The sequence below is a fragment of the Pleuronectes platessa genome, chromosome 9 (genome assembly GCF_947347685.1).
Source record: "Pleuronectes platessa chromosome 9, fPlePla1.1, whole genome shotgun sequence".
In the NCBI taxonomy this organism is placed as follows: domain Eukaryota; kingdom Metazoa; phylum Chordata; class Actinopteri; order Pleuronectiformes; family Pleuronectidae; genus Pleuronectes; species Pleuronectes platessa.
The window spans coordinates 14056289-14080804 of record NC_070634.1 but is presented as its reverse complement, the minus strand read 5'-3'; the positions used below and the strand labels follow the sequence as shown (position 1 = coordinate 14080804).

The window sequence follows — 24516 nt, the reverse complement described above, 5'->3', positions numbered from 1 at the left end:
CATTTTTATGGCATCAAATAAATAATTAAAACCATACTTTAGGCTTTTACGAACATCCGTGTGATAAGGACTTCAATTCCTTCATAGTGGACTTTGACTTTTTAGTTTGACTCATGTCCTATTTGATAACTAAGAAGAGGCAGGATTTATGAGCTATGCTGCAGGAGTCCACCAGTGATAAAGCAATTTGGCTTCACTTTTGGGGATCTGTCAACCCTTCTTCATATACAGTCTATGGCTTAAATAATCATGGGCCTAGAACCATGGCGAGATAAACCTCCTGGGCACGTAAAACATTGTTGCTGGCTCCATTAGAATGTTGTAAAGCACTTTGGATCAACAATGTTGTGTCTAAAGTTCTTTATAAATAAAGCTAGAGTTAAAGTCTACAAATCCACCAGTACAACAGTAAGCTAAAACGATTGCTTTGATTAATCATTTTGTAGAACGATTAAAACTTAATGTCAACAATATTTACAAGGTATTCATAATTTGAGTAATTTCATTGCAATAATACTCAATAAAACGCTACAAGTACCAGATTCTCAAATATGAACATTTCATATTTTTATCATAGTAGTACAGAGCAAATTTTTTATACTTGACTTTTTGGTATGAACACAAGAAATACACAAACACTTCGATAGAATAGAATCAAATTGATAAAACACAATTTTGCATCTGGTGAGCTCAGTATAAACTTTACAGATCATTTCTTAAAACTGGATTTAGACAGAGAAGTGATCGAAACAATGACCTAGTTATCTGTACATCTTTTGTATTTGACTCCTGCTAATCATACATAAATTGTAGGTATAAAAATCATTGTTCATAACATGGACCAGTTCAGCCAGTATTATGAGTAACCCCGCCCCTGACGAGAAGGACTCGCCTCCTGGTGTACTCTGGTACTGAACGTTCATCAGCAGGTTCAGATCAACATCATACCGTCAGAGAGGCCGATCACACTGTATCACGTTCTGTCTGTTTTAGACGAAAAACCTGAGTGATCTGAACCAACATGCCGGTGAGTGAATATCTTGTGCTGCTGTAAATCATTTTATTTAGTTTTATTCTTGAACTTCGATTGTTGTGGAGAACTATTGTCAACCCTGCCTCTTTGCGGATTTAAAATCAACTCCATGTGTTTTTTTGTGTGGTTAGAGGTTGCAAATCAATTGTGTCTGACAGAGAGCTGTTATAAAGTTTAATCAGCTGATATGTGGAGAGTTTACCATGAACTCTGCAGAGCAGTCAGTGTAGCTGTCAGGAAGATGCTTGGACTTGTCTGGACATGTTTGTGTACTTGTTATTCCTTGCGATTCATTTCTCAGACTGTAGGAGGCACCAAAACCAAACAGTGGCCTCGTCATTCAATGAATAAGTGATGAAAAATAGTGAATGAAATTCTTCAATGAAAAATCCTGTGGGTCTCTCCTCATTGCAGCTGGCCAAGGATCTGATGCACCCCAGCGTCACTGAGGAGAGGAGGCGACACAAGAAGAAGAGGCTGGTGCAGAGTCCGAACTCCTACTTCATGGATGTTAAATGCACAGGTTAGGACCTTGGGTCCCTGCTGCACCACACATCTCATTCCCAGACTGATGTTACAATGTATTTGATAAACAATTTAAACACAAACCGAACATTGTAATCATAAAGGTTGGGTGTGTTTCATCATTGCATTGTTGAATCAGGCTGTGTAGATAAGATTAAGTGTACTTAATAAACTGGTAACTCAAAGTGTTCTGCATCTGTGCTCCAGGGCAAAAAATGTTTTTTTATACCAGTTATTATACCTATTATTCAATCATCCTTTATTTGTATTTCTCTTTATTCTCACATTTGGATAATTTGCAGGCTGCTACAGGATCACCACCATCTTCAGCCATTCACAGACAGTGGTACCATGTGCGGGCTGCTCCTTAATCCTCACCCAACCACAAGGGGGGAAATGCAGACTCACTCCAGGTGAGGAAAATGTCCCCAACTGCTTTAATTACTCTATATATAAACAAATAAGTCCAGCTCACAATTTTGTCCATGCTGAGATAATGAAATCTATCTTTTCAATCTCACTAGGCTGCGCCTTCAGACGGAAATAGCCTCTTACTGAGCAGACGCGACTGAGCATCCATGACAGGAAGGATGGGAAAAGGATTCCGAGGCTCAAACTCTATGTTTATGATTTAAATGTGAGAAAAGAGAGAAGAGACATCGCTTCCATCTGTATCTTGATAATGTGGTGTAAAACTTAATTCCCCCTGTGGGGCTGAATGGGGTAGAGTAGGTTAAGGGAACTATATATACATTCCAATGCGCTCATATTGAATTGTAGGTGTATCAGAATGATATAGCAAAGCACATGATGTAGTATTGATTAAAATACTTTTACCAAGATGATCATGTTTCGTGTGTTTGTAATCATCAAAAATGAAAAAACAGTCGGAGGACTCCAGATTTCTGTAAAACATTTATTAGACTGACATTAGAGGGGGTGGTGAATGTAATATTTAAAAAAAGCCATAATCAGATGTGAGGCGCTGCTCGTGGCCCTGGCACAAGATGAAACCACGACGACCATCACAATCAAAAAATAATAATAAAACATTTTGAAGAATTAACTGTCTAGTCTAATGTGTGTTCTTTGGTCTTGAGATTTCCCCTAGAAAAAAAAAAAAAAGTGGTGTAAATGAAACAACCCAGTCCCACCCCCCACCCATCCAACGGAAAAAAAATATCAAACAATACGACTTACCAACCATTATTCTACTATATACAATAAGTATCCATGGTTGGCAAAACTTAACCAAGATTCCAGTGGTTTGGGGTTTAGCTTGCTCATGTAATACAACATATTGTAAGTGTAGTTAATATTGGCTACATGATTGCATGTTGTCGGCGATGGTGCAGGAGTCGCGATGAGGAGGTGGTGCTTGAGGAAAGGTCGTTCATTTCATGGCATTGATTCCCACATCCCATGAATAGAGATGAAGTAAAGCGATGCACTGTAAATACTCTGCATCTTCCAACATGTAAGACCATGTGTCTTGACTTGTTTTATTTCTGAATGAAACCTTTCCATGAGCCCAGCTGTCCATCTCGCACACAAACAGATTGACGAGGACGCTGCCGAGACAGACGAGTTGATTGGAGCCTCCTCAGGAGTTAGAACATGATCAAAAACTTCATGACTTTAGGTCACCACTGGGTGGCACTTCAGGGCCACACTTGTGCAGACTGAGAGAACCCCCCCAGCACCATCTGTAACCTGTGTAATAATAATAATCAGACAGAGGCTTTAATGTATGTGCATATAAAATGGAAAAAATGAGCCAGTTTAAGTGGTTGAGTGACCGAATCTGAGGTTGGTTTGGGTGTTTTAATTTGCCAGTTCTTTTTTAAACGAGTGGTCAAAAATAAAATTTTTGTAATCGCAGCTGGAGATAAAAAACAAACAAGTGATGGTTTAAAAACGACTTCCCATCCCCCCAAAAATTAAAGAAGAAAAGTTGTGCCTTAGAAAAAAAAAAATTTAAGGGACAAGCATTAAGTTAATCCCCCTGGTACATGGGGGGGAGGGGGGGTGGGGGGAGATTTTACAGCTCGAACTGTGGAATGGAGTCGAACATCATCTAATGGAATGTGACGTGACGATCTCGTCCTCTGTAGTTTCCTCTCTGTGTGTTTATAAGCTGTTCAGTTCCTGCAGGGTCTGGTCCAGGACTTGGTGCATGCCCAGATTCTCCTCTTTGGCTCTTGATAAGTTCTCTGTTGAGGGAAAGAAAAGTGACAGAGTAAACCTCGGCAAATAATACTGTTCTCACGAATGCAATGTCATGCTAATTCACAAAGTGGGTCTGCCAGAAGGCTTCCCCTGAGGAACCAAACAGAGCACTGTGTAACTAGACAGTTGATATGCATGAATACTTTGGGTAAGTTGTGCCACATGCAAAATATTCAACCACACGATGTGTCGTCCATGCACGAACTGCAGACTCTTAGTATGGAACCGTATACGGACTTATTAGAAGACTTGTGTGCAACACTGTGGACACATTTCCTGTATTAGACGCTAAATTGTGGACAAATTGATCTATAATATCAGAAACAATCAAAAACACATTCGACTTAAAGGGGTTTTCAAGGGTTAAGGGGGATCGGAAAACTCCATTAATTCACAGCAAAACCAAAGTAAATATCACCCGAAGAGCTCACCTTGTATAACTGATATTCAGATGGACAATGTACAGTCACAACCAATAGTACAACAACAAACTGCTGGTTGCCTAGTTAGAAAAATAAACTTTGTAGGAAACTGAGGCTATGGGTTAAATATGTAATTATTCTGTGATGCAACAAGCTATATGCTGGTATGGATCATCAAGCACAGAGACATTAGCTGCAAAGTAGTTTTTAATTAGTTAATTTGCATAGTAAGATGAGCAGAAGGCACATATCGTCCACAGAGGGAGGACGAGGAGTCCAAACATTCAGAGAAAGTCAGGAAAGAGTGGAAGTGCGAGGCAGAGAGAAGCAGAGCATCTACAGAGAAGTCATGTCATTGAGGGCATGGTCCAGCTCCTCACTAATGGCCTTGTACTTCAGCTTCTGCGCATACAGTTCATCTGGAGGTCAGAGGTTGACAGGAAGTAAGGGCAGGTGTCAAGGACAGCGGCGACACAAGCAAGCCAAAAGCGGCACGAGAACGAGAGACAGAGGGAGGCAGAAAAAAGCAGAGGGAAGGAAGGAGAAGACAAAAAAAAGGTCAGGCTTATTTTTTTAAAGATGCAGAAATTGCTTGGAAGACAGAACGATGCATCGCTAATTATGTCAGTTCTCGTGCTACGTGAGCTTTGAGCATTTTAAAGCACTCTGATTGTCACATAAAACCGCTCCAATAACTCTATAAATTCAGCTGCCTGACACCTAAAAAGTGACTACTCTCTACAACATGGCCGCCACAAAGCCGTGCTCCTTTGGAAACAAGGACCTGTTATTAGCTGGTCTTAGGTAAAGAGTTTCCATACATTTGGCAGGAAAGCATTTCCTTTCCACAAGAATTTTTATGCTGAAATTGGACATTCCTTCCTGGATCTGTCAAACTGAACTATACCATTGTGCATGTTATTAAACTCTTACCCACAGGAAACTGTTAGACCGTATACTGGTGATTCATCAACAGACATTTCCTAAAGCACTGACACTGAATGTAACCTTGTGACCAGACGACTGTGTATTTTGGTTCTAAGTGGATCAAACCCACAACTTTACGATTCTATATAATCCAAGCTGCACCGGTCTCATACCTTCCAGGTCATCGATGGACTTTTCCAGTTTGGCCACTGTCCTCTCTGCAAACTCTGCACGGGTTTCAGCCTGACGGAAACACAGACACATTGTCACAGGGTGTGCGACAATGACCCCACTACAAACATATCTTACTTAGTCTGCAGTCAAAGGTGTATATTATGTACATTATATCTCTACTTGTTTGTTTCCTCTATTATATACTTTAACTTTTCACATCTTCTCTTGTCTACCTCATCTGCTACTGTGAGTGAGAAGTGAATTTCCCTGGCGTGGAACTAATGTGGTTTATCTTATCATATGTTTCACATTTTAGTTTTGAATGCATGCACATAATTAACCCAATAAAATAAAGCTGGGGTTGATATGAGTTGATCATTTTCTGTTTTAAAAGTTTCATACAGTGTAGGACAATAAGAAGTGACAATGAAATGCAGCAAATGTCATTAGACTCGGCTGAAAGTCCATTTACTAGATAATAAAGTCCTTAAGAACCTTAATTTATGTGGGACATTGCTCATTTGTCTATAAAAAGTATACAGTGCATGCTCAGACAGTGTGTACTACTGCCACTGGAGGGAGCCATCTTTTGGAAATATTCTCTGCTGTGGAATCACTAAGAGCTCACCTCCTTCAGTTTGTCAGTGAGAACTTTGATCTCCTCCTCATACTTGTCTTCCTTTTCTGAGTACTGTTGATAGAGAGAGAGAGACACGCAGACAATTAATATAATTAGAAAACAGATATTGAAAAAAGGCATGCCCACACTTGCTCGCAGCCATCACACATTACAATTAGTCCATGAGCTGTAAAACCGCTCCCTGTAAGGAGTGACTAGTAAAAAAATAAAAAGGGAGGGAGCTGCACAAAAGAACAGAGGTGTTGGCCGGGCCTGACAACAGGTTGAGCTATGATGTCAGCCTTGGCAGGCCAGACTGAACAAAGCGAGAGCTCGTATCGCTGAGGGAGCGCGGTCATGTGGTAAGCCTGGCATGCTGTCGTGCCGCCTGTCTGCGCCCAGGGAGGAAACACAGCGAACAGGAAGAATGTGCTGCAGGTCTCTGCTGGCTGACAAACCAGGGCTGGTTTCTCGATACATTTCGATTTTTGACTCTAAATAAGCTGAGGACGAAAAAATAGGGTTCATATGTAAGGGGTCGGTAGATATAATACTATAATGAGTTTAGAACAATACCCTGGTGATGTGGTGTCCGCCCCCAACACTCACTCAAATGACTACCAACCGAGCCACAAAAACAGCCCAAATAACAGGCTGCAAGGACGTGGAGATTAGTGTGTGCCTGCTGTTCGTTAAATACTGCTGTATAAATTTAGGTTGTTTGTGAAAGAGAGCTGCAGTGTGAGTAAACTTTGTCTTATAGTAGCTATTCTGATAAAAATAATATGTTTTTACAACTGAAGCATACGTTTGGCCAGATGTTTGTCAGAGTCAGTGAATGCATCTTAACTTGGTAAACAAGTGTTTTTTCCTTTCCCAATTTATGGCGTATATACAGTAGCTTTGACATGAAGCCCTGCTTATCTTTAACATTACTGATAAAAACTAAAAGTCTTCCTATGTGGAAAAACTCCAGGGGGCTAGAGAATAGAAATATTAATCCTAAATGTAACAAATATACTTGGTTTATTATGAAGTTCAGTCTCACCTTCTCAGACTGGGCTTCTAAGGATTTCAGGTTGTTGGTCACATTTTTCAGCTCCTCCTCCAGGTCACTGGCTTTACTGTGGAGATAATCATAGACACATGCTTGGTTTTAATGGAAAAGGAATGGGAGGTGAGGGCACGTGCTACCTATGTGCGTAGTTCCATTTAAGAAGTCAGTGGGTTTACCATTCTGAGAGCTCGGCCCTCTCCTCGGCTCTCTCCAGCTCTCCCTCCAGGATCACCAGCTTACGAGCCACCTGGGATGAAGAACATAAAAAAAAACGTAAAGCTAGGGTTGGAATTCCTGGACATGTCAGCAGTAGAGCAGGCAACACTTTGAAAAAACGCAAGCATTGGATCCAACCCCCTCCCATCGACCCGCTCGTCAAAGCTACGCCCCCAAAACACATAAACGTGTCGGGACTCGCTCACTAACTTCTGGCTTTGTGACTCAGGTCATGCGGAGGAAGAGCAGGGGTCAGGGTGCATGCAGGTAGGCAGGTCAGTTAGTGACAGACAGGTAAGCTGACCAATCATTTCATTCAATCCCAATTAAATGATTGGTTGTGTTTATTACAGTCCTGCAAGATCCACATATTCCGTATATTGTTTTTCAGACGGCTTTCTTTATTGATGGCCAGTGGGACAGGAAGAGGATTTCAACAAATAAGAGAAACCGATTATCAACCCTAACTCTAAGCGGCTGAAGGCAAAAAGTAGTAGTGGAAGTCATCCCGTGTTGATAATGTCAGTGTTGTTCTTAACAGGCTCCATCTCACCTCCTCATATTTGCGGTCAGCCTCCTCTGCAATGTGTTTGGCCTCCTTCAGCTGCATCTCCTGAATCTCCATCTTCTCCTCGTCCTTACTCGCTCGGTTCTCGATGACCTTCATCCCTCTGAGAGGACAGGACACAGTGAAGGTCAGGTGTAAATGACTCCAAATGTACTGAGAGTAGAAATTAACCTTCAGATGATTTATTTTGTGAAAGCCAAGGTATAGCAACAAATGAGGTAAAACTTAATCTCACATTATTGCAATAGTAAAAGTTTCAATCCGCCCAGCAGGAAATGAAATGCAGGTGTCTAAAGGGATATCAGGGTGGATTTCTGTTCTGACCTCTCGCTCTCGTCGGCAGCCTTCTCGGCCTCCTCCAGCTTCTGCAGTGCTGTGGCCAGTCTCTCCTGGGCTCGGTCTAACTCCTCCTCCACCAGCTGGATCCTACGGTTCAGGCCTGCTACATCTCCCTCCGCCTGGGGGGGGGGGGGAATCGGAGAAGAGAGAACTTTAGTCATTTGTTCAGCTTTAAATCATCCAAACTGGTCTTCCCATCCCCCTGTTCCCACCCATAAAACAGGGAAGAGAGGGGAAAGGTACAAAGAGGGCAATGGGGGGAGAGAGACATGGACCACAGCCAAACATAAAATATGTAGAAAAGAAGAGACCGCCACGTTTTACATGTTTGCACAGCAGCAACTATTAAACTCTTGCTTTCTTTGCTTTATGGCTGATGAGGTCTCTGCAGGAGCAAGCAGGTGAGTCAGAGTTTTTTCTCGAGATCAGGGGAATCTGCACAGTCTGAGTTTCCTGGATCACTGCCACCAGCAGCCAGGCATCTCGTTGATGCTGTGCAGCAGACTCATCAAAATGACATGAACAAAACGTATCATCACATATCCCTGGTCGTAACAAAGAGTCCCTGCGTAACCGGACTTTTATTAACTCAACTACTTCCACTTGTTTTTAAATAATGGTTTGTAAATAAATTGTAAATGTAATAAATCAATTACAATTTAGATGCACTCAACTCAACTCCTCCCTAAATAACTCAGCTTTTTGTATAATGAAGACTTCTCCCAAGTGTGCTGATATTATATAGAAAAATAATGAAATATAAGCTATAAAAAAAACATGACTCAGATTTTAAAATAGATTGGAGAACAGTAATTCAAATATTCTTAACTTTCCAATGTTTCATCACAACAGTGCATCTTCTTATGAAAACCACGCAGCTAAAGAAAAGAGGCAGCTCAAGAAGCAACATTCAATTTAATGTTAAAATACCCAAATGTAACCACGGTAACTACAGATAAATATTTAGCATGATCTCTCAGTTCTCTGTCATAAAGCACGGTATCATTCTCTTATCACACTGAAGCCTGAATGGACATAGAGGTTTGACCGCAAGTGAAATAAATACTTTCAACTCCGTCATTCTGAGAACGTAAGATACTGTAATCGATTGTTCTTGCTCTATGGGGTTACTCATGTTTCACAAATCAATACTTGACTCTAGCTAATGAATAATATGTGAAATAGACACAGCGAGAGGATCTCCTTTAGGAGCAGCTTCTACCCTGAAATAATCAGTCTCTGGAGCTGAGTCACGCTGGAGAACGTAAACCTGTTTAATATCTGAAGATCGTCAGATTTGAATGAAACGCTTACTTAGAACTCAATTTCCAGGGATTGTGAATGCAGAACTGGGGCAAGTAGGGGGGGACGAATGGGCTTCTTCTCATCTGCACTCGGTAAACAAAGGCACAGAGAGGAAAAAGAAAGCAAACAGACAACTACACAGGCATTTCCTCTCTGTCGGTCAGGGAGTTTTTCCAACCACCACCTCCTAGGGAGCCGCATTCAAGCTGAAATCCAGCCCAGTTCACTTTTCAACGTTACCTCACAGAAACTTTCCCCTGTTAAAATCTTAGTTAACAACCAGGGAGCACTACATAGCTGCACTTTTGAACCGGTGTAATACTGGACCATTCATTCAAACCCACGTTTACAGCCCGTGCCTGAATCCGAGCGGCTGAGACATTATTCTGTGCACTGCCGCCAGGCAGCACTTACTAGGTCAGTGACTCATTAGCTAGTCATTCGGTGCAGAAGTCAGATCAAAAGTCAAAGGGTCTGCCATTGAGTTTACAGGTGCTTGAGTCATTCTGCTGCACATCTGTGCCGATAAAGTCTGAAAGCAAAGGACTGGCATCGAGGAAGGGAAGGTTTGCTGCACAGAGAAGCAAGTGACAGAGAGCTCTGAAACCAAAGTGGAAAATAGTTAAGTCTGTCTGTGCCGAGAATAAAATAGACCTCCATCCACTCCTCTCTTCCATTCTGTCATACACTCAATACTTCAGGAAATGAACATAAGGTTTCCTGCTTGTCGGCTGCTGGCACCCGCTTCTTTAATTTTTCACATTTTCTCCATGTCGTCTAGAACTGCTGACTGGCCACTCACTCTTTCCACATCTCCTTTTTTCTCTCTGTGTGTCTCTCCCTCTTTTAGCTCTGTTTCTTCCTCTCACAGGTCCTGCCCTGCTGCACCCACCGCTGCCATGAAGCTGCCTCAGATACGAGCATTGACGTGTCTTAAAACAACCAAAACTCGACAAGAGGAAAACCTAAACCAACGCAGAATGAATGAAAAGTCGTAAATCGGTCAAAACACCTTGAAATCTCATCAGCGATGTCCCTTTGCATGGGTCCATTTCTGTCCAAACTACATCTGGCCGGGGAGAAATGTTGGACAGAGTTAAACCGGAGCCTGGAATAACAGATAGCGTTACTTCCTGAGACCTGAGAGAAGAATACAGGCTGCCTACAAACAAACACGCCATTCATTCAGCTTTAGGTCAGCTACACTGGCAGCTCAGATGCTGTAATGCATTTCCAGACACACACACACAACACACACACACACACACACACACTGCAAACATGCAAACAGAAACTTTCATTCTGTCAATGTCTGCCACACACAATAAAATTGCCAGCGAGCGACCTGTTAGTTTCCTGCCCAGTAAAAAGCTTGTTGTTAAGCAACACAAACACAAACTCTGAGCTCATACCACTATGGCGGTAGTATATCTACGCACACAATCTAAAGTGTGCAACCTGATTTATCTGGCCTCAGATTTTCACAATCACATGTCGGGGAGGAGGGTCCCCTTATAGACAGAGACAGCTTTGTGTTAAGTTTTAAAACACCTGGGTGCATACAGTACATAGTCTCATGTCTCTAAATCACTTAGCCATGACCAGAGAAGACAATTGTTTTTGCTGTGGATTCTGACGGCGATGTTTGAAATACTTTTCCCTTTGCGGCTTTAGAAAATGATTTAAGTGACATGACGTGTAGCTGATGGTAACACAAGCTTTTTGAAAAGTTTTCACAGCTGCTGCACAAGTTATTCACTGTAATCCCCAGGTAAAGGTCTCAGGGCATGAGAGTTTACTCTGTCAAATGACTGACATCACTGTAAATGGGGATTCTCAAAAAAAGTGACAGGAAGTTAGCAACCCGACATCCTTTCACATCCTCCCTTTGATTGTTCTTTCTCTCTGAGCCGGTGTTCTCTCTCTCTCTCTCTCTGGCCGTGCCCCTTCCTTTAGCACCCACTTTGCATTCCCGTGCTGCCACCGCCTTATATGGTAAAACAAACTATGGAGAAGGTTTGTGGTGGAGTATCGTGAAGATTGTGGCTGCGAGCTGCACAGAAACACACAAACACTGTGTGTGTGTGTGTGTGTGTGTGTGTGCTCTGTTATCAAGCTACTTTAATGTGTAACACCAGCGCTTTCTAAGAGGTGAATGGTTTTTTCAGGAGTTGATGCCCACTTAACTGTTCCCATGGACCAGTTGATGCCTTGCTAAAGGGCATTTGGCAACATTGGCAGCCACATTCCTAAAGGATGAGGTTCTTAAATGCTTTGTTTCCAAGAGTTAGATAACAGCATTTTCCTACTACTCTCTTTACTGTACAGTAAAAATGACACTACTGCCAGGAGACAGTTAGCTTACCTTAACACAAAGACTAAAATCCAAGGGAAACTGCTCAGTCCAAAGGTAGCAACATCTGCCTGGCAGCAACATAGACTATAGACTATAAAGATGAATAACGTGACTGCTCCCAAAAGTGAAGCCAACGCATTGCGTCCACCACCTGCTGGTTGGCTTGATGGCACAAGTCCCACCTTCTCCATGTTAACAGAAGGCACATAGCCCAAACTAAAAAGTAAAGTCAAATATATTTGCTGTCATTTTAGGTAGTTCTTATCACACTGCTAACACACTGTTTTTTAAAGTGGTAAGTTTGGTTTTAATTAGTAATTTGCAGGGATGATAAGTCATGATAGACAGGTCTGACTGATTGGTCGAGGACCTGTACCTTCAGGTCCTCGGATCCACAGCTCCTTCCCCAAATCACTACTAAACAGATTCTGGCTACAACTATATTTTTAGCTTAATTTCTGGATAGTGGGAGGAAGTCGAGACGCATAATCCATCTTTAAATACAGTCTGATTGTCACTGAAGCTCGTAAAATCACCACGTCGTTTTTATGCTTTTTTTATGAATACAATTTAGAACATAAACAGTGTTAATGAGCGTTGGATGTGCTGATTGGCTAAGTTTTGCTATTTAGACACCAACATTCCAGGCTACCTGTTTTTCCTGGCCTAATGCTAACCTAAGCTAACTGGTTGCTGGCTGTAGTTTCATATTAACTGTAAATTCAAGAGGGTGGTGTCAATCTTATCCCATCCCTCACGTAATTCTCAGCAAAAAAGCAAAAAAAAGAATTTCCGCTAAATGTCAACTGTTCCTTTTACAGTCACTGCTGTTTGGCCGTTTCCAGCTGCATCATTAAGTGACATAAATTACAATATGTTAGAAGGCAGGACTCTAATGTGCTATTTGGGGTTGACAAATGTTCATTCACCTCCACATAGTGGGCAGTCTACATTGCATTGAAGATACAATTCTACTGGGAATGACTTAATAAATACCTCTGTGTATTACATGCATTAGAGACAGGATCAAGGACGAGTGAAAGAGGAATCCAATTACTGGCTAATTCTGGGGCAGTGGGCTAATAAGCAGCACAATGCTGTTGAGGTTTCAGGGTAAGTTATTCCTGACACTGCCACACGCTACTCTCAATGTGAACATGTGTTATCGTTATCATCCCAAAGAGATGTGGCATGCAAAGACAGATGCATACAGTGCGAGCGCAGCCTGTCATGAGGTACAGACGATGAAGAAGACCATTAAACCTCAAGAAAAACATAACAATGAGATTCTTTGTGCCATTTTTACTACAGTGTGTTTTCTGATTTCCACACATATTGTGGGCTGGTTTGAGGCTAAGTGTCAAAACCTGACAGGGAGTTGACTCCAACCCATTTGTAAAATGACAAATGACAGTAGCTGCACTCTTAACCAAGAGCTGAGGATTTCTTCCAATAAAAGTTTACACTCCTTTCAGGGAAGATGAATTCCACTTCAACTCTGCAGCAGTAGCACTGTCATGCTAACACATGTAGGGATCCTGCTTTGACATCCCTGAACATTTAGCATCTGACAGAATCTTTGAAATGGTTTAAACACCAATTTCCAATCTGTAAATGCTACTTAATGACATTTCAGCAAACTCGCTAGTAAGGATTCTACAGAAATATTCTACTACCCGCAACCTTGGCCTGCATAGTCAGTTTAGCCACAAAGCCAGTTACAGGGGAGTGTTCCCCAGAATGCCAACCACTGCCAAAAAGTATCAACATGTGGCAGTTATATTTGGAAAGTTGAGCTACTCGCGGGGAGAAAGTCCAAAGAAAACAGTGACACCAGGAAGTAATTCTTTCCACTGAAACTGTCGGACTGTTGAATCAGAAAACTTTGGAGCCCACTGAGCACAGAGAGGAGCGAATGGATGATAGCTTCAGTAGATTTTGACAAACTGGTGAGAGGCTCTCCTTAGAATGAGCATGATTTATGTTTTACTTTCAGAAATGTACTCTATGTTGGAAATGTTGACATTAGAAGGTATTTAAAAAAAAAAAAATGTTATTAAACTTTTACTTAAGTTGTTCAACACTAACTGGAACCACCATTAAGCACACATAATAAGTCCGGCTCACGCTTATCTTCCTGTTGATCAAGGCCAGAGCTCAGGGACAGGAAGTGTTGGGAGTAGAAGCACAGGAAGTGCTGGACTCAAGTCGGCAGACGACATCCTGGGAGGGACAGCCTTCCCAGAGCAAATACTTCAGTGGAGCCCCACTTCCCTTTTAAATGCGGTTTTAAATGTGGGTCATTATACCACAAACTGTATCACTGCATGCAACGTGGTACACACTACATGTAACAATGGCAACCAGAATGTTTTCTGGTGACAACATGAACACAACATAAAAACCTCAAAAGTAGGCAACAGATACTTGTGCTGATGATCATTTGACATTCATAGTTATTTCAATCTTTTAAAATCGTTTGAACACACACACACACACACACAACCAGCCAATCAGGTTTATCTGGCTGCTCACTGAGTCCTCAAGAGTTGTCAATGAAGCACAAAAGATCTTTGGTCCGACTCTCGACACTGGACCCCCAACAGCAAACAACTATAACGACTGTGAACACCGTGAAAACTGAACAGCTTGTTGAGGGTAAAGGCCGTAAATATAACTCATCTAATCAGCTCCAATGAGCGTTTCAAGACAAAGTCATGTCTCTTAACCTCACGGACCCTAAAAGCATTACTGAGCAGTTGAGTAACGTCTCGAGGCAACGAAACCACTTTATAAATAACACAAAGCAATTACTTTTAGTTTTTAGTGAGAGATGTGGCTGAGTGTTGTTGTTATTTGCCTGTTGCCTTCGCATTTTCAAAGCATGATTCACTACCTTAACACACTCAGCAAGATTCCTGCTCTGATCTCCCCGTGATGCTATGAAAGAGTTTTTGTGCCAAAGGAATAACTGCAGGTTGTCCTAATTATTCACATATGGCACCACACCAGCACTGCCACACAAACGCAGCGCTCTGTTTCACTGTGATCGCACACGCAGCGAAATGTGTGACAGCTGGAACTGCTTTGACACATCATAGCTAACTAGGATGCAATGGAAGAAATAAACGTGATATTTCCACTCGGCAGATAAAAGATTATTTCAAGCATCAATATAGAGCATTAATAATCAGTTGGCACACGTTTAATACATTTAAAACACACTATAATGTTGTGGTACGCAGATACAGGTTTTTTATAAATGCCTAATAATATAGTTATCAATGAATTAAACTTCTCATGTGAAGCATCTATAACTGTACATTAGTATACAGAGTTAACAATGGCAGTGGCAAAACTTTCTTATATTAGAGTATAGTTTATATTCTGCTTATAAATGATGAATGAGGGCATTTAAGGGAAAGTGTTAAAGTTTGTGCTTTGATAACTCTAAAATATAGAGGTGATTTACACTGTTATCTTGTATGATGTGTCACGTTTCTCAAATGGTGGAGATATAGCTTTAGGAATAGTTACTAAAAAGGTTACTGCACTTATGTCTTCACATTTAAAAATGACAGGAAGTGAAACATTAACCTCATTTACCCTATGAAATAAAACGAGTATGACTTACTTGCACATTTACTATCTCTACTTTAATGCTCTGGATTCTACAGGTCATACAGGGATAATTCACTGAAGATATTTACAGAGAGAAGAAGAACAGACGTCCATCGACCAATCACAACATTCCATTATTTTACGTTAAAGTCACTGTACTTGATATGTTCCAAGATAGTTTTGAACTCAAAGGTTATGAAAAAGAGTTGTTTTAAAATAATGATTATGAATGCTACCAGTGTAAATGTACAAGTTAATTATCCACAAGCTGAGCGAACGCCTACTGTCAAATTAAAAAAGAGGCATGTTACCTAATAGTTAGTCTGTAACAAAGGGGTTATTCCCCCAGCCTTCCTCCTCCTTTCATCATCCTTGCTGCCATATCTTTACAGCCACACCTTCCCCTCCCACTCTCCTTCAATCTCTCCACTTGTCCTGTCATTAACCAGCTCCTATGCAAAAGGATATGGCATCGTGCGCCATAAAGCAACATGTGAAACAAGTCAAGACTGTTATCTATCTGTGCAGCTCAGCATTTGTCTGTTGCCTCCACCTTCTCTGTGTAAAGCTGTAAAACTCTGAATGTAGGTAGAGTCAAGAGACAGGCAGGTGACCGAGCTGGGCCAATTCACAGTAAAAGACAGTCGAGTCACTTTCAACACATGCCTGCCTGCCTGTAGAATGAGGAAATCCCCCACCCTCGTGAAGTTCAGCAGTGAATATTTACAGGCCTGGTTGTGCAACTGCGGTTGATACTGAAATATAAACGTATAAAAGGGCTGCGACTATTGACCATTCATTCATTACTGATAATTGCACTAATCAACAGTTTGGTCTTTAAGTGTCAGGAAATAGCAAAAAAAAAATATGTTAATTACAGGTTCTCAGAACCCAAAGAGACGTCTTCATGTAACAAAACACAACTATATTCAGCTTCCACTCAGGCTGGGCAATAAAACAAAACCATTTCAATTCAAATAAGTCTTCAAATAAGTCTCAGGAGCAAAAAAATCTGTCTTAAAAGAGATAATAATTTGAACTTTATATATTTTTTTCTTTGATTCCCTAATAACAGAGTAGACTACTTTCTAACTCTGCGGCCATTCTCCTCCTCTCCTCTGTGGATGGCATGGCAGTGGTTCAGCTGGCACACATCCACCCTGCTGAAGTGCCACTGGGATTAACACTGACTCCAAACACGATCACATCCCTCTGAACGCTGGCAGCAGAGCAGCATCACAACACAAACAACGATTAATGGCCTAATTGGCATTAATAGGAATTGATTTGCTGAGTCTTAATAGGTCAATTGAATTAGGCACAGAATGTCTACGTGGTCCACATTATTCACTGTAGTTCCACGGAGGCCTGTAGATCAGGCCGCACTGCGCATGCGCACGGACCTGCAGGAATCCAAACTTTTTTTTCTCTTTTTTTCATTAGAGACCAACGCCTTTGCATTGTGGCACAATCACGCCCGCGAATGAATCAATAACACGAGCCCAAGGGACTGAGAAGTGGATGAGAAGAAGGGAGCGAAAGTAGGAGAGACTATGAGAGAAGGGTGGTGAAAGAGGAGAGAACGACTTAAAAGAGAGAAAGATTTGTCTCACTTTCTCTCGGACCTCCCGTTCACTGTCCAGCTCTCTCTGTAGGACCTGCGCCCGGTCCTCCGCCTCGTCGGCCTGCTGCTGCAAACACTGGATCTTCCTCTTCACCGCATCCAGAGAGGTCACACCTGCCATTCTTCACTCTTTATGCACTTAACTTAAGACTACACGTAGAAAAATAACCACGCAAACAGTTAAGACTGCTTAAAAGTTGTGCAAAAGCTAGAACACGTAAACTGCTGCTCCCTGATTATTCGGTCTATGCGGAATGTTGTGGTAACGCCTGTGATCGTCGGCTTTGAAGATCGAAAAAGACCAACAACAAAAAAAAAATATATATAGCGATCTCCGTCCGGGGCCAAAGTCTTTGGAATGTGAAGGATTCGTTCAAGTGCAACAAAGGTTATATAACCAGGAAGTGCGGGTGTCCAGGTGAGGTCCAAAAGTTTCCCCTGGTCTGACGGAATGTAAAGTTCATGAGCAGAAAGTTGAAAGTTGTCCTCGGGAATGTGGCAGTTTTGGTCCGGACGCCTGGAGCTTGAGGAGGAGGATTGGGGAAGGCAGCGCGGAGAGGAGAGCAGAGAGAGAGAGAGCGCCAGACTGAGAGACGGAGGAGTAGGAGGAGGAGAGAGATGACTGGCACTATGAGGTCAGAGAGGGCGGGGCCTGTGTGTGCGTGTGTATCTGTACAGTGTGTGTATCTGTAGTGTGTGCGTGTACTTGTACTTACATTTTTGTGAGGACCATTTTAGAATAAGGACATATTGGAAAAGTAAGAATATTTGGGACATTACGGTCTTCACTTTTTCAATAGGCTGTTTAGGAGTCAAGATTTGCTTTTAGGGTTAGGGCGAATTCATTATTCATAAAATGTAAGTCAATAGCTCTACATCCACATACCACTTAATAACCAAATCATATCTCTGACTTCCAGGCTCAGGCTCTCAGGTGGGATCCAGACTGAGTCGTCCAAATTTGTGATTTCAGTGGTTTGGATTTTGGTCCAATCTCTGACTTCTGTTCCCTGTATTCACAGTGAAGTTCTAGCTCAGCTTTTAGATGAAAGATTTCCGACTTGAAGCTTAGTCTTGAAGCGGTTGAGATCTGGATTAACGTTATGTCATTTAGTACCGGACCAAGACGGCTAGGTTTAGGCATCTAGTGGCTAAGACGCTCGGTTGATCAAGGCATTATGACCCAGACGAGCGATTTTAGTGGGTAGACCAAAAGAGGGCTTTTAACTTCTGACCTCTAGGTTATTTGTTTCAGACCGAGGTGGTTAAGCTTAGGCATTATGGTCAAGTGGTTTGGGTAAGGGCCAGGGGTTAGGGTGGGGTATATTGTTGTGGTGGCTGAGATGAGGATACGCATTTTGCCAATGAGTGTCCTCACCAAGATAGAAGTACAAAAATGTGTGTGTGTGTGTGTGTGTGTGTGTGTGTGTGTGTGTGTGTGTGTGTGTGTGTGTGTGTGTGTGTGTGTGTGTGTGTGTGTGTGTGTGTGTGTGGAAAAGCTGATCCCTGTGACTGATGTGATCACCACTACAAGACTTTCAAGAGAAAAAAGAACAGCCAGGATGAATTACTTTCAGTAAGTGTCAAGGCGCAGGGCCCATAGTTTAGATGTCACACTCAAACTTCAACAACTTCAAACTTGATTTAACCATTACATTTACCTTTTCCATCTTCAAACTCTGAAGTTGCCACCCTGCACGCCAACTGTACAGGACTGTCAAAGGGGGTGAAAAATAAATGTCCCTTATGTTGCTTTTTTGATATAAATATATATTTTTGTTACACATTAGAGACATGTCTTTCTTTGTGACAAAAAACTTCAAATGAGACAATGGTATCATTGAGCGTCACCTCCTGGTTAAACTGCAGAAGCCTCAAAGACCCTCTATGTGACAATAGGGGATATGATAAGATAATAGTGAACGGTACAAAAAGGAAAGTTTGAAATTCAGTTGCATGGACTTAAATGTACATATAAGTATATATACTTAAAGTAAGTAAAATAGTTGAAAGACTTTACGGTATAGAAACTGCAAAGTTAGGAACTGTTGTACTACATAGTTTGTGTATGCATTCTAAGTTCATTTGTAGGTTCAATCTTTAAATCTGCAATATCATCATACATCATTCTGTTTGAGGAACTGTTTGTCTTGAGGGCAGAGATCAGCAAACATCATCTATCATCTGCCTGCTCGTGGATTATGTCCATTGTGTGGGTGTAATTCAGGTTTATGCTCCATCTTCCATGTTTCTCTGCCACGAGCCCTCCCTGTGTTTACCCTCACCCTTTCCCATTCACTCCATCGGCCTGAGAGCAAACATGCCGCATGCAAGGATGGCGGGTGGCTGAGCAGGGCAGGCAGATCTCAGATCAGCTCGGCTCAGTTCAGCTCAAATTCAGTCCAGCTGGTCAGCGCCAAGAAGAAAACCTCTCACAAATCAGTCTCCTCTGCTGATTGGGTCTCTCTGTCTGATTTGCCCCCTTGCACCGGAAAAGCTGGAAGCATTGATTTCATTAGACACAGGATTGTGGGGCTTTCTGTTTGCCTTAGCTGCATTCCTCACATACCAGAGCCCCCCCTCCTGCCTGTTCTCTGCTTTCTCTGCCCGGCTGGCCACCACAGTCGAGCTCTCCCCTCAAGCAGTAACTGTTGCTTTGGGGAATGTTGTTATAGACACCTGCATGGTGACACCTATATGCTGTGTCTTAATATTGGGACCCAAAGACAGACACTTTGTTTTAAACGGGCAGTGAACTGGGCTAACCTAAATGTGAATCGACTGCTAGCTTGTCGGGGTCTTTGGCTCACTGGTCTGCTTTCCCAGCCCCCTCCAGGTTTCCAGTCTGGTCATGCTCCCTCTGTGTGAATTCAGATGTGTAATCACTTGACTGCTGCCTCTAATACAGTGACATGTGGAGGGGAATTCACGGAAGCGGAGTCGAAAGGCTTCCCGGGCTGGACACTCCAAAATCAGGGGGCTTCACTTTACCAGTGTTGTTGTGAAAATCTATTCTGAACTGAACATTGGTCCTGATTCCGCTCACTCAGGATGGCAAGCCACAACTGGTCTGTTTCAAACCACAACTTCCAACAAGCCCTCTCAGTATACCAGGGGCCCACTTGACCCACTTTGCATGAGGCTTCTCAGAAGTATTCTCAGAGTTTATTTAATCACAGCGTGAGGATAATCCAGCGTGTCTCGGCCTTCGACTCTGTGTCTGTGTGTCAGACACTTCCCCTCTCTTTGTGTGTAGAAAAACACGGCATTTCCAAGGGATATCCTCTGCCAGACTCAAACAATACCACATCTCGGTGGAAGCACCGAGAGGTTTTTCTTGTATATTATCTTTTTTGTGCTTCTTTCTCTGCTCATGGTTTGTTTAGTAATCTAATTTGAACAGGATTACTAGCTGTTGCTATTAAAGTAAAATTTCACTTCTAAACTGGCATACATAACAAATTCCCCCCAAAATTACTTTTCTTTAATCTAACCCCCCTCTCTTACACCCACTGTTTTTCAAATACACACACACGACTAATCACACGCCTGTGCACACATGCGAAACTGCCTCAGAAACAGCCCCTGACAGACATAGCTCTGTGGTTTGTGGTGCTGCCAACAACCTAAAATATGATCCTTTTCCCCAGATGGCAGCTGATTAGCCTAAGAAGAACTGGATTTTTGAATGTTCTGCCACACAACTGATATTTGTCCACACACAAACACACAAATAGTCTTACAAAACTCGAGTTTAGTTTTGATCAGATGAAGAGGACACAGTCATCCCACCCTAAGTTTTTCCCATAACTTATTTATACTTCTCAGAAGTAATCAGATCTTTTACTATAAAGAAAATAAATCAATACTACAGTGTAAAAATAGCCTGTTATAAGTACAAGTCCTGATTTTTGAGTTAAACTAAAGATGTACTCTGCAGATTTTAAACCTCAAACACAATAAAGTGTGTTTGCAGGCCTTTAGATGTGAAACAAGTCATGTGTGACTCCACACAGAGCTCTGCTAACATCTTATTCACTGCCTCAAGTGATTCCGGTTGAGTCTCTGAGGACTACAAGTTTAAAAATACAAAGAATATGATCGTGTGGAGATAGAAGGAAGTGAGTGTACCTGACCTCAGCTGAAAGGGATGGATGCTACATTATCTGCTACTATCAACACACCTTTACCTCCAAGTGAACTATCATCAGTCAAGTTGTATTGTGGGTAATGTAGCCACCAGGTTTTGACAAGCGAGAAGAATGCCTAGAATAAGACGAATGATACCCATTGTTCTGCAGCGTCGGTTTTCATCCTTCTTTTCTAAAACAAACTGTCAGTTGTGAATGTGACAGTGTTGAAGGAGTGTAATGCCAAATCAATGAAAAGTAAAAAGTATTGCAAACTATATACGTTAAGTTATCAGGAGTAAAAATACTACTATCCTTTAACCATAAAAACGTAATGTAGTAAGACCAGTGTAGCAAACAATGGAAATGCTACGCTACCTCAAAATAGAACCAAAGCAGAAGAGAATTTGGGTAAATGCAGTTTCAACACTTGGCACCAGTCAAAACAACACTTCCTCATTTTGGTCATTCTGTTGTCATTAGAGCTTGAGTACAAGTCTATACAAATTGTGGGAAGTGTGACTTTGTGTATTTACATATAAATAAGTAATGTTCATGATTCCTTAGGACTGACCTGTGACAGAACTATAAGGTAAAAGGAAAACGCATGAATACAGTATATTTTTCTGTTTTTCTGTTAACCCTTGACTGCTCTATGGTTTGATGGCATGAAGGGCCTAAGTTTGTGTGTGTGTTAACATGTGTGTGTGCGTGTGTGTGTGTGCTGCATGTTGGTGGGTGAGGGGGCTACAGTTTATCCATGTGTTCATCTTTCAGGAGTGGCTGCACAGGAATGTGAGGGTCTCTGAAGTGAAGTGCTCCAAACGGTTCACAATGGATGATCAAAGTAAACTGGCAGCTGACACTGCCTCAGAAACTGTCCAGCTGTGGAATAACGGGGCCTGGGTTCTCAGAAGTGCTACAATAATATGTGATTGTGTGTGTGTTTGTGTGTGTGTCAGATCAGGAGACAGCAAGTAATCAAAAACAGTGAGTCCCGAGTCCTTTTTCTAATGAGTCAGGAGGATTGCCGCGTCATTGTTTTATGATTGGTCGCTTCATTTCACATTGTCAGGCAAGTGAATTGAAACTCAGTTGACCCCTCCCCCTGTGTGTGAGCATCTGCACAGGACAAGTGTGTGACCCCCTCACTCACGTCTGCCGCTGTCTTCTCAGACAGCTCCAGTTTCTCCTGAGCGTCTTTCAGGCCCTCGGAGAATTTGTCCAGCTCATCCTCTGTCTGCTTCATCTTCTTCTGGAGGTCCAGCAGTTCCTCCTCCATCTACAACACAAAACCCTGTCAGTCCACACCGCTTCACAAAAGGCTAATGTCTATTATTATAAGCTACACAGCAACTTGATAGATCAGGTCTTTCTTGTTGTTGTGTGTGTCGTGTGTTTGCAGTGTCTGGTTAAATAATGGCTGAGGCCGATTGAACATTGGTAAAGCCACGGTGTTTAAATTCAGGCGTCTGATAAAGCGGCTGTGGCTGATTTGAGAGTCTAATTTGTATTTATGATGTTTGGGGACATTTTAATGGTAATAGTTTACTATCAGTCTCTCATGACAAGAAGGTCTGCTATGTAGAGACTAGTCCTCTCTCTCTCTCTCTCTCTCGCTCTCTCTCTCTCTCTCTCTCTCTCTCTCACACACACATGCAGGCTCAGAGGGTAAAGTGTCCCCCCCCCCAGCCCCCCTAATCAGTGTCCCCCCTCTGAGCCCATGAGGTACTTCTGATAATCCCACTGAACTCCACAGTGTCATTCTCTCCTGGTGTCTAAAAATACAGCTGTTATCAGTGAGAACACACAGACGCCTGGAACCATTGGCCCGATGGGTGTGTTTGTATGTACGTCTAATCTCCCATTTGTGTGGCTACATTTGTGTCTCCATTTGCATGCTTATTATGTGAGTGTGTGTGTGTGTGTGTGTGTGTGTTGTCTCCTGTGTGTTGGATAGATCTGTCTAATAGACTTTATGACAGATGTCCGCTGAGACAGAGGCTCCATTAACTCTCTTTAAACGGCTCCTGGAGGGATGGAGTGACGTCTCCACTTATTTCTCCCCAAAGACCCACTCCGGATCCTGGGTGGTCTCATCACCTGAGCCGGTGTGGGGGTGTGATGATTTCTCCCTGAGCCTCACTGTAAACAGATTTAAGTTCAACCTATTGTCCACAAATTCAGCACCTGTTGATGCGTATCATGGTTTGCTGTCTGTGCTGTGTGTTGTAGCGATCAACTATATTGATTAAAATGGAGGCTTGGACTTGCTCTTCCTACTTGAGTAAGTTTAAGCTCTAGTTGAAAAAATAAAACGTATCCTCAGAAGTTTCTCCTGACCTTTTAAGGAGTGACGTGTGTTTCTCATACAGTCACTGACATTGGCCAAAGTCTCCGTCCAGACTCTCAACCATGGCAAAGAAACTTTAAATATTTTCTATCTGAGACACAGCTCAAGTCAAACTAAATTAGCTGTGAGGAATGTAGCATAAATAAATGTGAAGTGTTTACAGACCGTTTCCATAAAGGTATGTCTGGTATGGTATCACTGTTGTGATTAGCCTAAGAGCTGGATTAAGAGAGCACCTTAAAAGGGAAAGCAGACAGACGTATACGCCAGCTCTGCATATTTCTTGTACATGGAGATTTCTTTATTTCTCAATACTTTTCCAAGTTATCGTGAAACCTTAAAGCAGGAGGTTTGTTTGCTCAGTATCTTATGCATACATTTAAGATATTATTTGACTTTCGGCTCTTTCTTGCCTGATCTCGATTAGATTTCACTTATAGCTGCCCAACCACTGACCTGATCTGATCTATCTCCATTTCTGATCTGCTTTTCTCACCCCCCCACCTGTTTGCATTTATCCTCTGCCGCCTTCTTGTCCGTCTCTGCCTGCTCCGCTCGGTCGATGGCGTTCTCTTTGTCCAGTTTCAGCATCTGCATCTTCTTCTTGATGGCCTCCATGGTGAGGGCTGGGGTGTGTGTTCCTCTCTGAGATGATTAAGCTCGAGTCCCGTCCTGTCTGGATGTCTGGCGAGATGCAGGAGGTTCAGCACCGACGAGAGCTGGAGCCCAACAAAGCTGCAGAGAAGCGGAGAGGGATAGAGGGAGAAACAGAAAGGGAGAGACGGAGGGAAGGAGATAGATGAGCCCTATATGGGTAGTTATTTAAACTGCAACAGAACCTGCCTCCAGTCTCTGATCACCTCCTCCTCCCATGTTCTCACCCTCCCTCCTACCATCCATCCTTTCTCTCCATCCCTTCACTCACCACTCTGCTCCACACTGACTCCCTGACTATCACCCTCTCAGGCACACACTCCACCCTATCAAGCCCACCGTCCAAGTCCTCTCTGAGGAATGG

At 42.4% G+C, this 24516-nt stretch overlaps 2 protein-coding genes across 4 annotated transcripts; one reads left to right on the top strand and one right to left on the bottom strand.

The window, feature by feature from the left end:
* Positions 1 to 868: 868 nt before the first annotated feature.
* Positions 869 to 3515, top strand: LOC128448277 (40S ribosomal protein S27). Its single transcript, XM_053430859.1, has 4 exons — positions 869 to 1027; positions 1448 to 1556; positions 1861 to 1971; positions 2083 to 3515. Exons 1-4 carry the CDS (start codon positions 1022 to 1024, stop codon positions 2103 to 2105), a joined length of 249 nt encoding a protein of 82 aa, XP_053286834.1. The 5' UTR covers positions 869 to 1021; the 3' UTR covers positions 2106 to 3515.
* On the bottom strand, positions 2461 to 24313 carry tpm4a (tropomyosin 4a). 3 transcript variants are annotated; one of them, XM_053430855.1, is made up of 9 exons: positions 24003 to 24303; positions 22302 to 22427; positions 8095 to 8228; positions 7756 to 7873; positions 7163 to 7233; positions 6978 to 7053; positions 5939 to 6001; positions 5310 to 5379; positions 2461 to 3771 (listed from the first exon to the last, which is right to left on the bottom strand). In XM_053430855.1, exons 1-9 carry the CDS (start codon positions 24114 to 24116, stop codon positions 3689 to 3691), a joined length of 855 nt encoding a protein of 284 aa, XP_053286830.1. In that variant the 5' UTR covers positions 24117 to 24303; the 3' UTR covers positions 2461 to 3688. The 3 variants fall into 3 exon arrangements, with proteins under 3 accessions (XP_053286830.1, XP_053286832.1, XP_053286831.1); XM_053430857.1 differs by lacking the exons at positions 22302 to 22427; positions 24003 to 24303 and adding an exon at positions 17005 to 17624; XM_053430856.1 differs by lacking the exons at positions 2461 to 3771; positions 5310 to 5379; positions 5939 to 6001 and adding an exon at positions 6444 to 6817 and having other exon boundaries at positions 6921 to 7053; positions 24003 to 24313.
* Between the last annotated feature and the right edge of the window lie 203 nt (positions 24314 to 24516).